General features: G+C 37.8%; 1 protein-coding gene and 1 long non-coding RNA gene across 5 annotated transcripts in view; one reads left to right on the plus strand and one right to left on the minus strand.

The window, feature by feature from the left end:
- Nucleotides 1-435: 435 nt before the first annotated feature.
- Nucleotides 436-24,483, minus strand: part of Ufsp2 (UFM1 specific peptidase 2) — a 40,721-nt gene continuing 16,673 nt past the window's right edge. The window contains exons 1-3 of one of the 4 annotated variants that reach the window (XM_045744789.2): nucleotides 8,036-8,140; nucleotides 3,971-4,168; nucleotides 436-3,060 (exon numbers count right to left, since the gene is read on the minus strand). In XM_045744789.2, the coding sequence (XP_045600745.2) occupies nucleotides 1,624-3,060; nucleotides 3,971-4,168; nucleotides 8,036-8,092 (1,692 nt within the window). In that variant the 5' untranslated portion in view covers nucleotides 8,093-8,140 and the 3' untranslated portion in view covers nucleotides 436-1,623. The other 3 variants (XM_045744788.2, XM_045744790.2, XM_069317041.1) reach the window with 3 other exon arrangements.
- LOC123759632 (uncharacterized) lies at nucleotides 11,558-17,608 on the plus strand. The gene is made up of 3 exons (XR_006773065.2): nucleotides 11,558-11,770; nucleotides 16,873-16,933; nucleotides 17,276-17,608. It is a non-coding gene; the product is annotated as an uncharacterized lncRNA (long non-coding RNA).

Consider the following 24,483-nt stretch of genomic DNA (forward strand, 5'->3'; position numbering starts at 1 on the left):
TACGTCTGTTCAAAATCTTGGTGGAAAAAACCATCGTTAACAGTAGAGGGATCTTTGACTACCTACCAGCCTCCTGTCCCTTATTTAGGGCACTAGATATGGAGGCCCTTAGGTAAATTCAGGTTAATGTAAATTGAAAAAGTAATTTTGAAATTATTATATAATATATATATATATATATTAGGCTTATATCAAGTTCCTCCCCCCCATCCCCTCCCCAATTTCAAACTACTGACCCTTCCCAGGATGTAACCACATAATGAGCTGACTAACTCCTTGGTACCTGTTTACTGCTAGATGAACAGGGGTAATGTACAGGTGATGATTCTAACCATTTCTGTCCTGCCCGGGATAATTCCAGTTATTATCTTGTCTACTAATTAAAATATGCAAACAAAAATATCAAAGTACTATCAGGAAGTTCAAATTCACAAGATCTTTTCCATCACCACTGGGGTTTTTTTATTAATAAAATGCTTAAAATAATAATAATGAATACAAAACAGTACTGGGTTATGTGAATCACAAATGCAGAAAGAATTATCATAAAAATATAAAAAGTTTTTAAAAAGTTATCAAACCCATCAAAATTCTGTACTGGTGCAACCAACAGTAACTAGTATATGCAAGGTTGACTTACCCTACACATGAATAGTGACATAGCCATTACCACTATTCTACGTACGGAAACCACAAAATGAACTAAGCACCTGCAGAGAGCGCGAGCACAAATAAATAAACTTAAACCAACCTATTTACCTCTTTTCTATGATTGATGTTGCACCCAGCACATGCTACAACACCACCATAAGTGGGCTTACAATTAACAACTAAAATAGTCACTCAACTTGGCACTGGCGTATGGAATGAATATGGCAAGATGAACTAACATTTTCTGCTTCACCTGTGTGACATACACACTAATGAACACAATTTTGTAAAACATGCTTTAGATATATTCGCATTTTAACCATACATCTGTAGAACTGTAAGATGATCAAATTATCCAAGTACTTCCTTCCATAACCTGACTGAAAATGCTAAATGAACTGTATACGAGGCCAATACAAAAAAATTATTATATATTCTTCCATGACTAAAGAAAAAGGTAAATGACTAGTTATTATGTTCAAATGCAGTGCAGTATATACATCCTGTCCCATACAGTATTCAAAATTCAATCATTTTTATTTGAAAATGCACTTGTAAATTTTATCAATCATATTTCAAACTAAGCAGTTTTCAAACTTATAAATACTGTACAGTAATTGTGTGAGTGCACACACTTGTGTATTTTTGTTATACAGTATGTGCAAACCAATTGTGAGTTTTTGTTTAATAAATCCCCCCCCCCCCCAAAAAAAAAAAAATTAGAAAAAAGTTTGCATGGTCTTCCAATTAAGGCTGAAATGAAAGAATAGAAACACTTTGGAGAAGCTTTACACAGCAGGTTTGGCCCCATCGTGGTTCCTTCCCATATGCTAATTATTATGTACAATAAATTACCAAATACATGTAAACCTTCTTGATAAAATTTATGAAAATTAACAGTGATGGCTGCCATATTGTTAGATGCCTAAGAACCCATATCGTCTTGTAATATATCTAGTAAAGTGTTTTTAATTATATACAAGATGGACGCTGAGGCAGACACAAGTTGTAATAGGCTGCTGGATCCCAAAAGTCTGGCCCCTTCCAACCACACCAGCCTTTATTCTGAATTGTGCTGAGGTCTTCAGAGCCTGTATAGTGGGGGTCTAAAATAAGAAAACTTATATCACCACTTTGTGCATTCCAGTCCACACCAATGATTGTGTGAGCAAGAACACCACCTCCAATCATAATTGGGGTTCCCTGAGTCTCAAAATGTATAGAGAGGTCACGTCCTTTGTTAGCCAACTCGGCTCCACTACTCACAAAAATGAATTTTGAGCTGATGTTGAACATACTGTCAAGCACATAACCAACTTCAGTTGACCCAATCCACTGACGTGAACCAAGGAAACTGGACGGTTTATCACTAATGTCCACTAAACATTTCTGAATGTCTGCATGTGTGGGAATAGGTTTCTCAGTGTATCCTTGATACCTAAACCATGACACCAACGTCTGAAGAGACCTATAGGCACACCCCCATTTGTTATCATCAAAACGATTCTGCATATAATGGTGGTACCCATAGGTACCTGGAACAATTCTGACATCCCCATCGACTGTAGAAGGTTTTAAACCTACGTGTGTATTTGTCAATGCTGCCGACTTGCTTCCAGGTGCGGGTGTTAATCGATTTGCTCTTCTCATCATCGGTCGATCAAAAGGAAACACTAAAGCTTTATGGACGGCTTTTCTATAAGTTTCCAAATATCTTTCATCAACATCATCAGGGTATATAACATTAACTACATGGCCAGAAATATAATGCAGAGAGTTTAATGATGTTAGTGTTCCGTGGAGTTTTTTATCCGACAATTGTTCCTTCATCCAAAACTCTGCCAATTGCAATTGTTGAGTCACCCCTTGTGCCAAGAGCTCAGCTACATAACAAACCTGAGTTGATTTTTCTAAATACACAATAGCTTCACCATTAAAAATTGTTGATAAAACAGTTGCATTTCTATTATCAATGCGAATTACTGGAGCATCTGTTAACTCTACTGAACTTCGATTTAGCATAAGCTGGTAAGCAGCTACTTGATGTGAAGTCTTCTTTTTTCCAGAGCCTTTAAACGCTGATCCTACTGTCTCCGTGCCATCGGTGACCGAGCCTCCTAGTGACAATATTCCCTCCTCACTGTTCTGTAGTAACAAATTAGAATTCTGTAGCCTAAAGCAAGCTGATGGCGATTCAAGTTGCTCTGTTAAGCTTTGAATCACATTCCTAATAGACGATGGTGTGTTTTTGGAACTAAGGTCAAGGGAAAAGTGAACCTTTGCAAGAATGAAAATTTCATTAAATTCTTCTTGTGATAAAATAATGTATTCTCCAGTAGATACCCCTTGTTCTTCCTGCATGTAAATGTGCAGCTCTTGTTGGTCCCATATGATTGCAAACTGTCCTTCCTGAAAGAAGAAATTATAAATGAGGCAAATGATTATGTATCAAATGCACATTATCATAATCATTTTCTTTCTAATTATGTATCAACAATTCTATAATTTTAATCTTTTCAAAAAGTTACCACATGAATATTATTACTTCAATCTTCATAATACTGCACAGAGGAGTAGGATTTTATATTCTTAATAATGTATTTGTTGTGTTTTTGTTAATCACTTACACAAGAATTCAAAAATGACATTCCATCCTTCCTTTTGAAGTACTCCTGGTACACTACTACCTGACTTTACTGGTAGTACTTCTGGTACTACTGACTTACTGGTAGTACAGTTCTGGAACTATTCGACTTACTAGTAGTACAGTTCCGGTGCTACCCAACTTACTGGTAATACAGTTTTGGTACAACCCGACTTACTAGTAATTACCTAAGTGTAATTACCTAAGTGTAGTTACAGGATGAGAGCTACGCTCGTGGTGTCCCGTCTTCCCAGCACTCTTTGTCATATAACGCTTTGAAACTACTGACGGTCTTGGCCTCCACCACCTTCTCACTAATAGTAGTACAGTTCTGGTGCTACCCAACTTACTGGTAATACAGTTTTGGTACAACCCGACTTAATAGTAGTACAGTTCCGGTATTACCCAACTTACTAGCACAGTACAGTAATACAATTTTGGTACTACCCAACTTACTAGTAGTACAGGTTTTCTGGAGTTACCTGACTTTACCTGACTTTGTTAGTACTTCTGAGATACTGTTGAGGTCATCATGCCTGGAGTCCCAGGAGTCCCCACATTTCTGGGGACTCCAGGAATGTGGGTTTAATCTCACCATAAAGCTGCAATATTTGTACATATTACCAAATACCAAGCAAATCACAAACAAGCATAAAACAAAATTCAAACACTAACCTCTAAAGTTGGCTCGGCATGATTTCCCTTGCAAACTTGAAACCTTCCAATACAAGTGAGAGGTACAGGCAATAGAAGAGAGAGGTCGTGTTTTAGAGCCTCTGACTTTGCGACCAAGGCAACGGCAATCACCTGACCCTCATTTGTGGTTAATCCAAACACCTCCCCTTCTGTTGGATCATGTTGATTTTGTAATCTCTGAAAATATCAGATATATACATGCATTAATTACTATGGGACAAGGCTTAATTAATGCCTGAAAGTATTGGTTTCCTATTGTAAACTTTTTTCAAAATCATACACTAATACATTACTATCTTTAAATATAGCTTAATCCAGTTTTTATTTATTTAATCACTCAGAGATTCACTACTTTGTTCATCACTGAAAAGCATACCATATAAAATGCGCAGTTCTGTCTCTAGAGTAACTGAAGACTCGGCTGAATAATGATCTCTTCTTCAATTATCTTTTGATCTTTTTATCTCAAATTAACTGTACGTCTTAGTTTTTAAGTTTATTTTTCCACATCATGCTCAAAACTGTGTGTATTTATGCTTTTGGCATAGTATATACAGTGCTTGCTCTATCTAGAAATCCAACATTCTGCTTGTAACTCATTTTGTATGTATGTACTTTTCCCTGAATAAACATTATCATTATCAGATGCTACTCCAAAATGACCTGGAAATGGCACACAAGTGCTCCCTCACCACTTCAAGGTGGTGTCAGGGTTGGGGGTAACTTAAGCTAAGAGAGTCATAAACAACTCTTCGCTGCCCTCCAAATCCCCCTCCCCACCTCCACATGAAGGCTTCATCTATGATGGGCAAATGAGTGCAACATAAAACCCTTTATATACAATATTTAAGGTTTTGAAACATAGGCAAATAAGGTCTTTTTTCCAATTACTAATTAATTCACCAACAACTTTTAATCTGCTAATGCTTACTCTTTAATTTTCATTGTTGGAAACTGGAAGCCTGTACTTAAGCTTGTATTAAGGTCCCCCACAGATCAAATTCCTGACCTTACCCACAAGATGCAACCCACAATAGTTGCCTAAATCCTGAGTGCCCATTACATCTAGGTGAACAGAGGCATCAGGTAAAATTAAATGTGCCTAACCATTTCTGTCCCTCTTGAAGCTCGAACTTGGGATCCTCAATTATTTAGTTATTAATACTGTATACATGTGAGAAAGTTGTGAAAGAACACAATTTGGTGATTAAGTGGTATATTCTTGCAAAGCCACTAACCCACATTGTATTTTGGGCAAGTCTTAAAGCTAACACAGAATTTGCATTGAATTTAAAATCAGAAGGTAAAACAGCCAATCTTGAATAAAAAATAAATGTAATGGCAGAATTTGAATTCAATTAATTATTATATTAATTTGACAGTGCTAAAAGAAATTATATATATTGATGTACAGTACTTGTATTTCTAGATGTTAAAATACTTTCTGAGTTAGAAGCACAATGTGAGATTCTATGGTGATAAAATTTGGTACATCATTGTTGTAATTTTGAATAAAGTAAAAGTTGGACAATTTTTTAATTTATTAGGGAGCAAGTTCTGTATATTGGGTCCTTTTAATTGTACGGCATGATTGCATAGATTTATTCCGACTCTGGGTATATCAAAGAGGTTTATTTCTGGTGTGATGTTTATGGGTTCTATTACATCCATCTAGGAAGTTTCAGAACAGCATTAGAATTTAGGAACAGGGTTTTGCAAGTGTAAATAGCACAAGAGAATGTGTGGCGAGAGTACGTTTAGATTTTAACTGAAGGGCTGTGTGCTGTCTGAAGACAGACTTTGTTACACAGTATATCTGATAGCAAATTTGTTATGGGTGATGATGGGCTCGAGGTAGTTTCCAGTGCTGGAACCTCATGCATAGATACTGTAAGTAGGGTTAGATTAATGAGTACAGTGTATGAAGAGCAGATTGGGGGACATGGTATCTGACTTTTGAGAGTATAATAGTTTGGGAGACCTTTTTGGCTACGTGGTGTATGTGAGTATGGAAGTCACGTCTCTTGTTTATGTATAGACGGTGGAACTTTCCCCTCGCTTTTGTATCAATGTTTTGTAGTGTTTATTACAGGTATTTGGTTTGATGATTTGTTTTCAAATAAAATGTAGTTGGTCTTTTTACGATCAGTGTAAGTTTGTTGGTCAACATCCATGAGTGGACCTTTCTATCTCGTTATTTACAATATTAATTAAAGTGAGTTGAACAGATGAAGTTAGTATCAATGGCAACTATTATATGTATAGGCTTATAAATGTTAGACATTTGGAAAGTCACTGATGTATATGAGAAAGGAGGTCCTCAGATGCTGCCTTGTGGCATTCCTGTGGTTAATGGTTGAGTTAACGAGGTTATGTCATCGATAACTGTGTATTGGTTAAGACGTGAATGGATATAGTTCAGAACATGACCTCAAATTCCATAGATATGAAGTTTAAGTAGGAGGTATGTCAGATGTATCCCTCCCCCCCCATGAACTGGAGTTCCTCTTACCATTTTTAATATCAGGAAAGTTTGAGATAAGAGATTTGTTGAAAAGTAGAGTTATGACTGCAAGGACATGAATACCAGTCAAGAACATAGACCACTGTAAACACTTCACCAGAGAACCAGTTTCATTCCTGAGCAGGACAGGTTGGGCCCGTTTCCTTTCACATTATGCCTCTATAACCCAAGCAGTAAATAGGTTTCTAATTTAATCTAACTTGTCTGAAATGCTATAATGTTAATAGCTTTGCAAGAATGTAATACTCAAATAACCAATGTTTAGTACTCTCACAACCCAATGGACCTTCTTGTAAATAAATAAATACGGTACCCGGGAGATAGTCAACTGTTGTGGGGTTCCTGTGGTTACTTCCTGTGGAGGGTCAGTAGCTCAACCTTAGGGAGGAGGGCTCGATACAAGCCTAAAGTACATATACCTGGTATACACAGGCTTCCTGTCCCCGACATTAGCAATTATTATTATAGATAAAAAAAAAAAAAAGCTGTACTTGTATTTCTCGACGAGAATTCGGACACTGATAAGGTCCAGATGGTCGTCTTGACTACACTCAAGCCTCAACTTTCCAACAATACGTAATGCATTATATTCTTCAAACATTCTCAATAGGAGGTTTAGAGCGCGGCAAGTCAAGCAATAAGAGTGATTATCACCTTGAGCAGCTGTGAGAGGAGACACAACCTCAGCTCCATGTTGACATGTGTGTCTGCCATCTGGCGGTCCACCACACAACTACACCTGACGTTTGGCACCGCGCGCGCTTTTTGAATTATAATGAATACGTCATTATGTCGGGGACAGGCAGCCAGTGAATATATACATGTAAGGCTTATATCAAGGCTTCCTCCCCCCCCCCAGGGTAAAGTTACTGACCCTCCCCAGGATGCAATCCCACAACAAGGTGACTAACTCCTGGGTACCTATTTGCTGCTAGGTGAACAGAGGCATAAGGCGATAGGAAACGCGCCCAACCATTTCTGTCCCGCCCGGAAATCGAACCCGGGATTCCAGATTGTGAATCTAGACAATATTAACAAGAGTACATTGAATAAATTTTGTCTACGTACACGGTATTTTTTCATAACGTTTTTAATACCCCAAAAATATATCCTATATCATTCATGTGTTTCAACGACTTTGTAATATCTAAAATATATGTAATAATATCTATACAGTAGTCTTAAATATTACGGCATCACCTGTTGATTAATTGAAAACAAATGTAAGAAGGAATTATGAATGACTATTGTTCATACATCGAAACCTTTAAAATACTGAACCATTTGGAGGATGTAGATCCAGACAATTTCTTCAAAAGGTCAGATGTAACCCAGACAAAGAGCAACGGGTTCGAGCTTAACAAAGGTCTGCTGTGCAAACCAGCATATTATTATTATCATTCTTCTTTTGTTTTTTCCTTTTTTCAAAAAAAATTATGCTTTTGATCTCAATTGGTATTAGGTTTTAGCATAAGTCTTTTTCCCCACACCTTACCCGAAACGCTTTTCAATAAACTTACTTGAACTTGAACTTGGCTTGGGAGTGATGGAGGTCCTCCGGGTGTATGTTCTTTCATGCATTTTTATATGGTATTTATACGTTTATTTAGTTTCGTATTTGTGCTAAACGTTTCCTTCCGTCTAAAGTCTGTGACATTACGTTTCGTAAACCATACCCGTTGTGATGCTGGGACGAGTGTATTTTTTTCTACCACAGACGTGGCCACACATTTACAATGCTAACCACCCTATATACATTTTCTTCTGTTCTCCATGGACAGGGTGAGAAATATGTTAAACATATCATTCAGGGATTTATTGAACAATCAACCACAGAAGATGATTGTAGTGCTTTTAAAATGCTAACCTAACCTACATACATAAATACATAGATGCACAGAATTACGTATGCCCTACATAAAGTGGTCAATGTGTCTTTTACATAATGTCATTAATGTGCATTTACAGAGGTGAAATTCAATTCTGATCAGCTTCCACATATGCTTTATACACATTCATACATATACATACGCACACATGTACATATATATATATATATATATATATATATATATATATATATATATATATATATATATATATATATATATATATATACATACACATATACACACACATACATACATACACATACATTTATGGCTCTCCTGCTCTGAAAGAGTAAGATAGCTGATATAGAAACTAGTGTGTCATTAAGCACTTAACCACTGAAGGTGATTAAGATGCTTTTACAAACTCAGGTTATATAGTTACATCACAAACATTGTATAATTGATACATTACATGGTCAATCTTTGGTACAAGTCCAATATATCATCAAGTGTTCCAGTATTCATATAGTAGTTACAGAGTTCAGCATACCTCAGCCCAGGAGGGCCAAAGTCAGTCAACATGGGACATTCAACAATACAATTCCACTAGGAGTGTAGTGGAAGAGGTGATGGGGAGAAGAAGACAGGCTGATATCAACGTCTCCTGATAAGCGACCGGATGCAACATCCGGTGTACGTGACTAATTTTTCAGTGGAGAGAGAGAGAGAGAGAGAGAGAGAGAGAGAGAGAGAGAGAGAGAGAGAGAGAGAGAGAGAGAGAGAGAGAGAGAGAGAGAGAGAGAGAAAGAGAGAGAGAGAGAGAGAGAGAGAGAGAGAGAGAGAGAGAGAGAGAGAGAGAGAGAGAGAGAGAGAGAGAGAGAGAGAGAGAGAGAGAGAGAGAGAGAGAGAGAGAGAGAGAGAAAGAGAGAGAGAGAGAGAGAGAGAGAGAGAGAGAGAGAGAGAGAGAGAGAGAGAGAGAGAGAGAGAGAGAGAGAGAGAGAGAGAGAGAGAGAGAGAGAGAGAGAGAGAGAAAGATTTATATACAAGAAGGTATAATTGGTTTATGAGACTACATAGCATTGATGTTATTATATTCTTGTAAAGCCATTAACACGCATAGCGTTTCGGGCAGGTCCTTATAATCTTCTAACAGATAATTTTAAGTAGGTAATTTGTAGCAAAATTTAAAAATTTGACAGGTACATTGTAAGAAAATTTGAAGAAAAATTAATAGGAACACTTTTAATAAAATTTGAGGCATAATTTGAAGATTATTTCTAGGTACATTGAAGTAAAATTTGCATTCAACACAACAACCATGATATAAGATAACAGCAGTGATTACGACGGTAAAGTTATATGGTTTAGGCACATATTTTGGGGGAGTGGGTAGCACAAGATACAGTGCGAGGGTGAAGCACTAGGCAGAAAACTATGAGGATGAAATTAGGTATTTTTTGGTGTTACTTTTGAATAAAGGATCGGTTGGACAGCTTTTTAATTCGTTAGGGAGTGAGTTCCATAGACTAGGTCCCTTTATTTGCATTATTTACACATTTATTTGAATGTTTACACAGATTTAGTTTGACTCTGGGGATATCAAAGATATATATACTCTTATCTAGCCAAACTCAATATACTTAGCTCTTGTCAGTATGGCTTCAGACCCAAAAAAAGAACTAACGATGCACTTATTAGTATGATTAACTTGATACATGCAGTTCTTGATAAAAATGAGTTCCCTGTTGGGTTATTTGTGGACCTTGGCAAGGCTTTTGACACTGTCAACCACTAAAATCTTCTTAAATTACATCATTATGGAGTCAGAGGACACTCCCTGCAATACCTTCAGTCTTACCTTACTGACAGGCTCCAGCATGTTTCTGTGAATAATTCAATTTCTCCCACCCTACCCATCAATATTGGTGTTCCTCAGGGCAGCATACTTGGCCCTCTCCTCTTTCTCATCTACATTAATGACCTTCCAAATGCCTTTCAACACCTCAAACCAATTCTATTTGCTGACAACACAACCTTCATTTACTCCAGTCCTGACCCCCCCCCCTTGCTCTAAATGTCACATTGTGTGTGTGTGTGTGTGTGTGTGTGTACTTACCTAATTTACCTAATTGTGCTTGCGGGGGTTGAGCTCTGGCTCTTTGGTCCCGCCTCTCAACCGTCAATCAACTGGTGTACAGATTCCTGAGCCTATTGGGCTCTATCATATCTACATTTGAAACTGTGAATGGAGTCAGCCTCCACCACATCACTTCCTAATGCATTCCATTTGCTAACTACTCTGACACTGAAAAAGTTCTTTCTAACGTCTCTGTGGCTCATTTGGGTACTCAGCTTCCACCTGTGTCCCCTTGTTCGCGTCCCACCAGTGTTGAAAAGTTCGTCCTTGTTTACCCGGTCGATTCCCCTGAGGATTTTGTAGGTTGTGATCATGTCCCCCCTTACTCTTCTGTCTTCCAGTGTCGTGAGGTGCATTTCCCGCAGCCTTTCCTCATAACTCATGCCTCTTAGTTCTGGGACTAGTCTAGTAGCATACCTTTGGACTTTTTCCAGCTTCGTCTTGTGCTTGACAAGGTACGGGCTCCATGCTGGGGCCGCATACTCCAGGATTGGTCTTACATATGTGGTGTACAAGATTCTGAATGATTCCTTACACAGGTTCCTGAACGCCGTTCTGATGTTAGCCAGCCTCGCATATGCCGCAGACGTTATTCTCTTTATGTGGGCTTCAGGAGACAGGTTTGGTGTGATATCAACTCCTAGATCTTTCTCTCTGTCTGTTTCATTAAGTACTTCATCTCCTATTCTGTATCCTGTGCCTGGCCTCCTGTTTCCACTGCCTAGTTTCATTACTTTGCATTTACTCGGGTTGAACTTCAACAGCCATTTGTTGGACCATTCACTCAGTCTATCCAGGTCATCTTGTAGCCTAGGTCTTGTAGCCAGGTCTTGTAGCCATCTTGTAGGTCTTGTAGCCATCTTGTAGCCAGGTCATCTTGTAGCCCAGGTCATATTCTATGTGTGTGTGTGTGTGTGTGTGTGTGTGTGTGTGTGTGTGTGTGTGTGTGTGTGTGTGTGTGTGTATGTGTGTGTGTGTGTGTGTGTGTGTGTGTGTGTGTGTGTGTGTGTGTGTGTGTGTGTGTGTGTGTGTGTGTACTCACCTAATTGTGCTTGCGGGGGTTGAGCTTTGGCTCTTTGTGTGTGTGAGTGGAAATTCTAGTATGTGTCCTCATAATCAGTCATTCAATTAATAAATACTACTTTGAATAAGTTTATGGCCAAGTGGAAGGAGCAGGCAACACAGTAGCAACATCTGGCATGAACCAGTGGACGCCATAGATTAGTTCAGAAACACTGGTGTGTACGTGCAGCCGCCCGCCCTGTCTCACCGCCAACAGTGTGAAGGTATTGTTCGCTGTTCAATAGTTTTGGCTTAGCTAAAGTTGGAGTCTTTGAATGTGATAGGCTGTGGTGGATGATAGGGTTTGGTGGGTGATAGGGTCTGGTGGCGGGGGAATTACAAGGACACCAGTGGACCCCATACCCATCAGCTGGACTTTTTTTGTTTCTACGACAAATACGGCCATTCATTAATACATTGTAAACCAGCATATATATTTTTTGTAGAGAATATACATTGTCTTCTGCCCTCCGTGGACAGCGTTAGAGAGTTGTGAGACAACATATAGTGTAGCGAGTTATTGAGCACTCAATCACAGGTGATTAATGTAGTTTTACAGTGCTAACCAACATTTATGCTGTGGGCGATGGGGGGGGGGGGAGGGGGGATATAAGTACGGCACATAATTATGGGCTCAGGGAGTGAACTACCCAATTCATTTAACTAAGCAAATTACAGTCTTGATAAACTAGTTACATAGTTCAATGAATATAACAACAATTGGTTCAAGAACACAAGTAACACTCTCTAAACTAAGAGGTTTAGAGAGTGTTGTGTCTAAACTTAACGCGTGGTTCTAAGCCTAGCTTCAGTAACGTCTAGACGTCTGCTGACATTATTGGATAACCCATTTATTTGTGGCGGCATTCACGGCTGAAGTCACTCACAATTAACTTGTCAACTTTGGATATCTGGCTGGATAGCATGGCTCTTATTCTATAGATTATTCTATATTCTATAGATTATTCTATATTCTATAGATTATTCTATATTCTATAGATTATTCTATATTCTATAGATTATTCTATATTCTATAGATTATTCTATATTCTATAGATTATTCTATATTCTATAGATTATTCTATATTCTATAGATTATTCTATAGAGCTTATTCTATATTCTCTGCTCTGAAACTCTCCCTGGACAGATGTAATAGGACCCATTATCACCACACCAGAAATAAATATCTCTTTGATATCCCCAGAGTCAAACTTAATCTGTGTAAACACTCTATGCAAATAAAGGGACCCAGTCTATGGAACTCACTCCCCATTGAATTGAAAAGCTGTCCAACTTTTGCGTCATTCAAAAACAATACTAAAAAGTACCTAATTTCATCTTCATAGTTTTTACCTTTTGCGTTAAAATTGCACTGTATCTATTGCTGCCCAATCTTTCAATCTTTATGTACCCAATCCGAACATTTTTACCAATGTGATCATTGCTGTCGTCTTATATGTGCTATCAATCTGCTGTATGGTGTCTATTAATCTTGTTTAAATTACCAATCAAGCTGTCAATGTAATCAATCAGAGCTTTAATATACCAATGTGCTTTAATATACTTACTAATCTCTTTCATCTCATTTTTTTCTTGCTTTTATCATTCTATTTATTCTGCTAGAATTTACCTACTTAAAATTATCTGTTAGATTAAGGACCTGCCCGAAACGCTGCGCGTACTAGTGGCTTTACAATATTGTAAATACTATGCTATGTATTCTCACAAACCCAATGTACCTTCTTTTATATAAATAAATAAATAAATAGAGGTGGTTGTCCAAGCATCGACTAACTCGTTTGCTCTGTGTAGAGGGGTGAGGGTGTGACACCTGGCTAATCTTATCGCCTATAATTCTTTTAATATCCTTCCATGCCTGAATGAGGGGGGTGTGAGAGTTGAGACTGTTAACAAAAGTTTCCCAGTTATCTTGCCGCTCCCTCGCCTTGGCTAGGGCTTTCTGAAAGAGCTTGAACATTGTTGGCGGACATGTTTCCCTATATACAAGTCTAACTCGTCTGGCAGTACGTTTCAAAGTACGCAGTTTAGGGTCATTGTAATGGGCGATGGCTTATATTTTGAGTGGGGAGTCCGTATAAACAATTGGGCCTCTACCCTTCAGACCGAACTATTTGCCTTGCTTCTTGCACTGAAATGTGAACAAGTCTCCAAACTTGATACATTAATTGTAAGTGAATCTTTATCATCTTTAATTGCTTTCAACTCTTTAAGACATAACTGTAACATGTTCGTGTCTGAAGCTAGACACAAATAAAACAAAATTATTAATGGTGGTAACAGAGTCCATTTCATGTGGCCTCCATCTCATGTTGGCCTCTAAATGAATGATAGACCTGATGAGTTAGCCAAAGAATCTGCCTTTAAAGGAGCCGTTGAGTGTAACCTTGGATTGTCAATGAGCAATCTGAGAGCAGCAGTACACCGAGAACTTCAACAAAATCTTGTAGATCTGAGACAAAGTGAAATCGACACCAGTAATTCCATCTATCATCATACTATCATGCAAGAGGAGCCACACATCTATGGTTCATCCAATAAAATCAGCAGACTTCTAGATGTTACTACTGCTCGGCTTAGACTCGGTTACAAGTATCTCTGGGAATTTTCATTATCTGCTGATGTAGACCTGACCAAATGTAAACTGTGTCAACAAAATTATTCGCACACCCTCCGTCAGTATGTGATGGAGTGTGAAAAGATGCATGAATTCAGAGACAACTATATAACAAATGAATTCCCAGACCTGGAATGGACATGGAGCCTCTATTGCCGTGCTCAAAATGATGTACACAGCCTATGTGCGCTCCGTCATAGACTATGCCGCACCAGTACTGTGCACCTACTCCCAAAGCGATATGAAAAGGCTTGAAAGCATTCAAAATGAAGCCATGACAATCATTCTTGGAGTCCCAAGAACTGCCAAAACGTCTAATCTACGAGAGGAGTTGTCCCTTCCCAGTATTAAAAGCAGAATTCAGGAGCTGAATGCTAAGCTTGCAATTAGCATAGCCAGAGATCCCCATTACAATGATATTGCCAAGAAAAAACTGAGCTCTGTGCTACTTTCAGGGGGAAACAGGAGAAGCAAAAAATGGCATCACAGAGCAGTCTTCTACCTTGAAGAGCTTCACCTGCTTGAGCAAGCCCGTGAGCTCCTGCCTGTAGAGAGGTTACCTCCCTGGAAGGATGACTCATGCAAGATCATCATCAATGAAATGGCAATGAAAAAATCCAACATGATACCACAAGAAATGAGGCACAAGTATCTCGAGGACATTTATAAAGAAGCCGGAGATGAACTAGATCAAATCTACACTGACGGGTCATCTAATCCTATCAATGGCAGGGCTGGTGCAGCATACACGGTAATCAAGGATAATACCTTCCTACGCAGAAATGAAGAAAAAGCACGTATTGAGAACTATGCCTCTTCAACGCAAGCAGAGCTAACTGCCATTGTTATGGCGTTAAGGTTTCTTGAACGGAACACTAATGGTGCAGTGATTTGCACCGATTCAAAAGCAGCACTGTAAAGCCTAAGCAAAAATCAGGCAGAAAATCTTGCAATAGTCGCTGAAATCAAGAGAGCTGTGAGAGTACTTACCAATCAGGGAAGAGTCATCAAGTTTCTGTGGATCCCCTCCCATGTTGGAATATGTGGGAATGAACGAGCAGATGTGCTGGCTGCTGAAGGCGCTGAAGGAGACCATATTGAATACTTCATACCCAAGACTCAACTACAAATTAGAGGTATTATCAGGCAACATCACCGTGACAAGGTAACTGAGGAAAGGAGGATAGAAGCACAAACCAGTGAATCTGTACGATGGTACAACATGGTTGCAGCTGGCAATCCCAATCAGTATGGCCGAAGAGGAGGACGACGAGGGAGAGAATCTGTAATAGCGAGAATCCGTCTTGGATACAAATATCCATGGAGATTTGGAATGGAAACAACAGTTGATCAGCGAAGTTGCAGAATCTGTGGTGAGAGTGATGGACACCGCCTTGACCACTATCTACGTGAATGTGAACACCTGAGAGACATTAGGAATAACTGTAGAATAATAAACCCCACATTGTTTGAGTTAGGAAAACACTATTTGTCAAATATTGATACTGTTCTTAAAAGATTTCCCCATTTTGCACCCGCAAGATAACGTAAGCTTTTAAGGGTTGATAAATGTTAATCTTCTTGTTTGAGGAGCTGTTCACTTGAGACAGTTAAGCAAGTCCCAGCTATGTCTGGGTACAAGTGACAGGATGAACAACCCAGCGGGTTTTCTTCCTATTGGGGAGTGTTGTACATTCTGCTATGGCGGTATGTTCACTCACAAGATGAGTGGCGCTGCCCAATAAACTCGCCCCTCGGTGCAAAATTTAAAAAAAAATTTATAACAAATGTTCAAGAGATGTGTAAATATTTAATTCAAAATAATCTGCTGCCAGAAGTCATGGCCAAATATCCCCAGTTTGCTAACTGTAGGTAGTAACTAAGTGATTGGAACCTATCCACCGCTGCCCACTGGATGGGGGGCGGTGTGCAGGACAAACATATCAATTTTGACACTAGCTCTCCACATATGTCAGTTGCTTAAATTAGAAACTGTACTTGTGGTCGATCTTGAACCCATTATTGATGAGACGAGTTATACTGAATTTTGTAACTAGTTCATCAAGATTGTAACTTGCTTAACTGAATTAATTGTGGGGTTCAGTCCCTGAGCCCATTATGTGTCCCTGTAACCCTTTCCACTACCGCCCACAAGACGGTTATGGGGTGCATAATAAATGAACTAAACTAACTTCAGATACATATACTGATCGTATGGAGAGTGGAGGCCTGGTTGCCCATTCGAGCGCCCTCGTCAGAATAATAATGGCGGGAATGTGGTGGTTTGTGAAGATGTTGGTCGTAAACGGGCGTATTAGGGTTGTGGAAGGTGTTTAAAGTTGTGGGAAAACATGTGTCTGGGTAACGGGGTTAGGGTGTGAAGGGTTGTAAGGGGATTTAATGGTGTTTGGGTTACGAAAGTATATTTCGACCCTAATTGTTTCTCTGATCATACTTGTATACATATATTGTATGTGGTGAGCATGTCTCCTCTGATCTTCACTCTTCCAGTTACATTCCTTCAATCTCCTTTCGTAACTCATATCTCTCAAGTGTGGGCCTCGGATGGTTATGAGTAATTTTTAAGATTTTTTTCATATTATATCTTTCTATTATATTATACCTCTTATGAATGAATAAGAATCTCAACTTAGTGCAATGTTAATAATGCTAACTCTTTAATATTACAGGTACGATGGCACATGCAAAGACATTGATTACCTTCCACTTCTCGAGGGAGAACTATGCGAGGTGAGCGTTAATCCTTTAGCCTTTGTAATACCTAAAAATATTAATATTCTTTAATTCTAAAATATTTTATGTTGGAAAATATTTTCGAGCAATACATTGGGATTGAACTTGCGTCCCGGTTCATCTCAGATGTTTACCTGAACGAGTTCAATTCCATTGCAATGCTCCAAAAAGATTTGCTCATAGACATATCACAATATAGTATTAGAATTTTATTGTGCATTAATATTTTTCCTTTAATGTTTGTCTGTCTATATATAACTATAATCTGTGGCAGCATTGTGCGTATATTATGTAGTTATAATATTCTTATTACTAATAAATTTGTATTTTCATCTTTAGAAACGTAAAGGGGGTATACAAGGAAATGAAAAATCCCACCATCTACATGAGAACACTCCTAGAGTATGCAGTCCAGACGTGACGATGACCAAAGCCACACAACCTACATCAGACCAGCCCTAGAGTATGCAGTCCCGACGTGACGATTATCAAGGCGCGACCACCTACATCAGACCAGCCCTAAAGTATGCAGTCCAGACGTGACGATCACCAAAGGACCCACCACCTACATTAGACTAGTCCTAGTGTTTGCAGCTTCAACGTGGATTCGCTGTATATTTTGAATGGACACCGATGTTGGACTATAAATAAATATATATATAAATATATATATATATATACTGTATATATATATATATATATATATATATATATATATATATATATATATATATATATATATATATATAAATATTCATATGACTATATATATATATATATATATATATATGTAGATTAAATTATGTGATTGCTAATATCATTATTATATGATATGTCTCACCTCTCACTGGCTAATATATGTTTAACTAATACATATTTAATTTATGCATGTTTATACAATTTATGTACTCTCAATATATTATATTTTTTAAAATAAATAATTCATAAATAATATATAAATAATGCATATTTAAAAAATGCATGTACTCATTATTTTATATTTAAAAAAAAATAACAAATTCATAAATAAATAATATATATATATTTAACTAATGCATATTTAACAAATATATGTACTCTCAGTATTTTATATTTTAAATAATAAAATGTAATTATCTTCATTAAAAAGAGATATTTCAGGCACCTTTGATGTGAACATACTTGTAATAATGGATTTTTTAGAATGGAAACTTTGTAAGTATTTTATTTTGGAAGAATATTTAGTGTGTTTATCGTAATAAAAGTGTGATTTATAATTTTTTTGGTTATAAATATAGTATTTTAATTTGTAGGGACATTTTAAGTCCCTTTATTGTGTTTTCGTAATAGTACATTTATTTTTATACAAAATTTAAATGTATTCATTTTGGGACATATTAGGTCACTTATATTTATTATACGCTTCTGTGTCTATGACTAAATATTCATATGACTATATTATAGACTTGCTTGGCACAGGAGCGGGGCTGAAATATTGTTAAAAGTAACAGTATGATAAAAACTGTATTGATGACCCCAGTGTGTATTAACTTGGTAGCTTTAATTATGTTACATTTTTGCCTTGTTTACTCCCTCCACAATGTCATATTTAACTTTATTACTGATTTCTTGTTAATTGTCATTTGTAAACTAGTGTTGGTAAGACATATGTGCATCCTGTATCTAAGTGATGCTACCATTATTACTATGTTCTGTAACAGTATACCGGAGATATTTCACGGTACAGTCATTCTTGTAACTCTAGAGGACACATTATATATCATCAGTGATAGAAATAAAGTTGGGAGGTTGAGTATACGCAAGTATAGTGCGTATACTTTCCTCTCAATTTCCAGGTGTTTTTATGTCCAATTACTGTATTATGGAAGACATTTATTAGCTATCCTTTGTCAAGTTTCTACAAATTAAAATTACTCATTCAGTACATCCTGGGGAGGGTCAGTAGTTCGACCTTGGGAAAGGCCACGATATCAGCCTTAAGTAGTTAGTTTAGTTCATTTATTATGCACCCCATACCCATCTTGTGGGCGGTAGTGGAAAGGGTTACAGAGGCACATAATGGGCTCAGGGACTGAACCCCACAATTCATTTAGCTAAGCAAGTTACAATCTTGATGAGCTAGTTACAAAATTCAATATAAGTCGTCACAACAATGGGTTCGAGATCGACCTCAAGTACAGGTTCTAAATTAAGCAACTGACATATGTGGAGAGCTAGTGTCACAATTTATATGTTTGTCCTGCACACCGCCCCCCATCCAGTGGGCAGCGGTGGATAGGTTACAATCACTTAGTTACTACCTACAGTTAGCAAACTGGGAATATTTGGCTAAAATTTCTGGTAGCAGATCATTTTGAATGAAATATTTACACATCGCTGGAACATTGGTTATAGAATTGTCTCTTACTTCACGTATCTTTTCGCACTCCATCACATAGTGACGGAGGGTGTGCGAATAATTTTGTTGACAGTTTACATTTGGTCAGGTCTACATCAGCAGATAATGAGAATTCCCAGAGATACTTGTAACCGAGTCTAAGCCGAGCAGTAGTAACATCTAGAAGTCTGCTGATTTTATTGGGTGAACCATAGATGTGTGGCTCCTCTTGCATGATAGTATGATGATAGATGGAATTACTGGTGTCAATTTCACTTTGCCTCATATCTACAAGATCTTGTTGAAGTTCTCGGTGTACTGCTGCTCTCAGATTGCTCATTGACAATCCAAGGTTACACTCAACGTCTCCTTTAAAGGCAGATTCTTTGGCTAACTAATCAGCTCTATCATGCATTCGGAGGCCAACATGAGATGGAGACCACATGAAATGGACTCTGTTACCATCCTTAATAATTTTGTTGTATTTGTGTCTAGCTTCAGCCTTAAGTATATACTGTATATACAAACATGAACTAACTAGATTCTAATACCAGAAACGGTTGACTTCTGAGCCTATTGGGCTTAGGCTCAGGAACCTGTACACCGGTTGACTGATGGTTGAGAGGCGAGACCAAAGAGCTGAAGCTCAACACCCGCAGACACAGCTAGGTGAGGAGCCCACAACTGGGCTAACAACACAGTAAACTAACAAGACGGCGGGTTACATCCTGAGGAGGGTCACTAATTCGACCCTGGGGAGGACTTCGATATAAGCCACACATGTACTGTATGTATAAACTGGCTGCCTGTCCCCTGACACAATGAAATATTATTATTATAAACTGGTTGCTTATCTCCCGACTCAATTAATTAATATTATGATATATATATATATATATATATATATATATATATATATATATATATATATATATATATATATATATATATATGTCGTACCTAGTAGCCAGAATGCACTTCTCGGCCTACTATGCAAGGCCCGATTTGCCTAATAAGCCAAGTTTTCCTGAATTAATATATTTTCTCTAATTTTTTTCTTATGAAATGATAAAGCTACCCATTTCATTATGTATGAGGTCAATTTTTTTTTATTGGAGTTAAAATTAACGTAGATATATGACCGAACCTAACCAACCCTACCTAACCTAACCTAACCTATCTTTATAGGTTAGGTTGGGTTAGGTAGCGGAAAAAGTTAAGTTAGGTTAGGTTAGGTAGGTTTGGTAGTCGAAAAACAATTAATTCATGAAAACTTGGCTTACTAGGCAAATTGGGCCTTGCATAATAGGCTGAGAAGTGCGTTCTGGCTACTAGGTACGATATATATATATATATATATATTAATCAGTCATGTTAAAGAGGTATAATTCCGTTTTCTCATGAAATAGGAAAACGTACTTGACACTACAAGTCAAGGCATACTATTGTTTTCTATATCAAAATACTGTAACATTCACAAACAACATACGAAGGAATATATACACAGTCCAATTTTCGGTGTATATACATTTAAGACTACTTGCATTCTCGACTGTATTTAGGGCTAATTACCGTATATTTGGTGGCATTGTCAGTAAGATATTGTGGTTGGATTAATGACTCTACTGAGGTTGACATGTGTCTTAGCCTTACTGAAGTACCCAAGGATGCCCTTAATACTCTTTGATTAATGGTCTAATGTTGGGCTTAAAACATATTAACCGCGAGAAAATTAAGAACACCACAGTAACTTACTGACCAACCAGCAAGTTGATTAGACCAGGACTTAGGCGAGCTCAAGTATATGCACTCCAAGATGATGAGTGCACATCTCTGTGTATATATGTCTCCTGTGTATACTTGGCTTGGTGTAGAGGCTCAGTTATATCAACCTCTGGCGGGCTATTAAACATTCTGCAATAGCTTTCTGACAAGCAAGTACGTGTACATTTGTACACGTACCAATTTAATCCAGACTGAAGGAGACTTTTAGCGCAGCCAAACACATCCCGAATTCTCTACTTACTGCTAAGGTTAGTTTTAGTTAGTTTAGTTCATTTATTATGCACCCCATACCCATCTTGTGGGTGGTAGTAGAAAGGGTTACAGAGGCACATAATGGGCTCAGGGACTAAACCCCACAATTCATTTAGCTAAGCAAGTTACAATCTTGATGAGCTAGTTACAAAATTCAATGCACATCGGCACATCATCAATGGGCTCGAGACCAACCACAAGTACTGTTTCTAAATTAAGCAACTGACATATGAGGAGAGCTAGTGTCACAATTGATATGTAGCGCCCAAAAGTAATGAAAGCATTGAAGTAAACAGCTAAATTATCTCCGATTCCCATTCATAGTTATTAGGTTTAAAGGCCTTAAACTCATTTTGTAACGTGCTAATTTTAAAACTAACGCGATCTACACTCGTGAAAAAAAATAGTCCATTGTGCGCGCGGGGTTTTGGGCTCTTGAGCGTAAACACCAAAAAGTGTATAATCTTTTCACTCTCCTGACACCAATTCTCGAGCTACGTATTTCATTTTGGTATCAATGTGTTGGCAATAAAATTCTCTACAAGATCATATGTATAAAATGTCACTAAAGCATTAGCTTTCCCACCACGAAATAAATAAAAACGTAGATCATTCGCCGTACGCCCAAACAGCAACAAATTTTATTTATTTATTTATTTATCTTTGAGATATATAAAGGAGTTGTTACATTCTTGTACAGCCACTAGTACGCGTAGCGTTTCGGGCAGGTCCCTGGAATACGATCCCCGCCGCGAAGAATAGTTTTTTTCATCCAAGTACACATTTTTACTGTTGCATTAAACAGAGGCTACAGTTAAGGAATTGCGCCCAGTAAATCCTCCCCGGCCAGGATACGAACCCATGACATAGCGCTCGCAGAACGCCAGGCGAGTGTCTTACCACTACACCACGGAGACAATGTTCATACTCTTTTGTTTGTTGTCAGCTCCACATTAATCCTACAGCGTTAAATTTTATATCACTAAACTCGCAATAAAATTCCCTACACAGACATATGCATATAAATGTAGAATCATGAACGCGGCCCACAACAACAGTCCAACAACGGCCCACAGCAGTCTCCGTGGTGTAGTGGTAAGAGCAGTCTCCGTGGTGTAGTGGTAAGACACTCGCCTGGCGTTCCGCGAGCGCTGTCATGGGTTCGTATCCTGGCCTTGGAGGATTTACTGGGCGCAATTCCTTAACTGTAGCCTCTGTTTAACGCAACAGTACAACAGTTTAACAGTACAACAGTTTAACGCAACAGTAAAATGTGTACTTGGATGAAAAAACGATTCTTCGCGGCAGGGGATCGTATTCCAGGGACCATAGGATTAAGGACTTGCCCGAAACGCTACGCGTACTAGTGGCTGTACAAGAATGTAACAACTCTTGTATATATCTCAAAAAAAAAAAAAAAAAAAAAAAAAAAAAAAGTGTGTGAAGTGGGCGATTACCCTCGTTGTGTCAACAATTCAATAGTCTCTCCACTAAGTTACAATACAATGCCGTTCTCCCAAATAGGCCATGTGTCTATTAGAGAAAACGGAAATTTAATGGCAAACATTTTGATACTAACCCCAAGTCGATCGAATAAGAATTGGATTTTATAATGTTTTTTTTTAAATTGCGCGGCTATTTACGACTCGGCTACGTAACTGATAATTATTAATTAATTAATTAATATCAATACATGCTTAATAAGCGGCTCAGAGTAAAATTGTTGTGGTTAGTATGATAAATGTTAGTATTATTATATTTAATATTATAAATTATTATTGTAATTAATACAAATGTAATTATTATTCTAAACATTATTATTATAAATGTTAGTATTATAATTATTACTATTATTAAACAATTAAAGAAGTCCCCCACGCTATGCATGCGTTTTCTTCCATACACAGAAAAATAATGAACATACTCATAAGATATCAAATACAATACTAAAAAGTGTCATAAAACGAGATTTATTATATGGATTTATGGAGAGTAGAAGCGTGCAGACTGCAATTAGCAAACCCATTGCCTATGCCAGTGAAATTTGTCACACAGACATGTGCATGGAGCAGATACCAAAAGAAATAGATTATCAGACATTTTCACAGCTGGAATACGACTTGATGATACAAAGTGTAATGTGTGTGTACTCACCTAATTGTGCTTGCGGGGGTTGAGCTCTGGCTCTTTGGTCCCGCCTCTCAACCGTCAATCAACTGGTGTACTTGTGTGTAATTACCTAAGTGTAGTTACAGGATGAGAGCTACGCTCGTGGTGTCCCGTCTTCCCAGCACTCTTTGTCATATAACGCTTTGAAACTACTGACGGTCTTGGCCTCCACCACCTTCTCACTTAACTTGTTCCAACCGTCTACCACTCTATTTGCGAAGGTGAATTTTCTTATATTTCTTCGGCAACTGTGTTTAGCTAGTTTAAATCTATGGCCTCTTGTTCTTGAAGTTCCAGGTCTCAGGAAGTCTTCCCTGTCGATTTTATCAATTCCTGTTACTATTTTGTACGTAGTGATCATATCACCTCTTTTTCTTCTGTCTTCTAGTTTTGGCATATTTAATGCTTCTAACCTCTCCTCGTAGCTCTTGCCCTTCAGTTCTGGGAGCCACTTAGTAGCATGTCTTTGCACCTTTTCCAGTTTGTTGATGTGCTTCTTAAGATATGGGCACCACACAACAGCTGCATATTCTAGCTTTGGCCTAACAAAAGTCATGAACAATTTCTTTAGTATATCGCCATCCATGTATTTAAATGCAATTCTGAAGTTAGAAAGCATTGCATAGGCTCCTTGCACAATATTCTTAATGTGGTCCTCAGGTGATAGTTTTCTATCTAGAACCACTCCTAGATCTCTTTCTTTGTGTGTGTGTGTGTGTGTGTGTGTGTGTGTGTGTGTGTGTGTGTGTGTGTGTGTGTGTGTGTGTGTGTGTACAAGAGCAGGGACACACATTAGACAATTAAATCTTATGCTGTGCAAAAATTTGCCCATTTATATCTTAAATTTGCACTGCATCCATGTTTCGCTTCTAGTAGATAAAATAAATAAATATAATGTAAGTATCAGGTATATGTAGATTAAAACATAGACAGCAGTGTTCTATATTATCCTGAAATATCCAAT

This window comes from Procambarus clarkii, chromosome 8 (genome assembly GCF_040958095.1).
Source record: "Procambarus clarkii isolate CNS0578487 chromosome 8, FALCON_Pclarkii_2.0, whole genome shotgun sequence".
Taxonomy (NCBI): domain Eukaryota; kingdom Metazoa; phylum Arthropoda; class Malacostraca; order Decapoda; family Cambaridae; genus Procambarus; species Procambarus clarkii.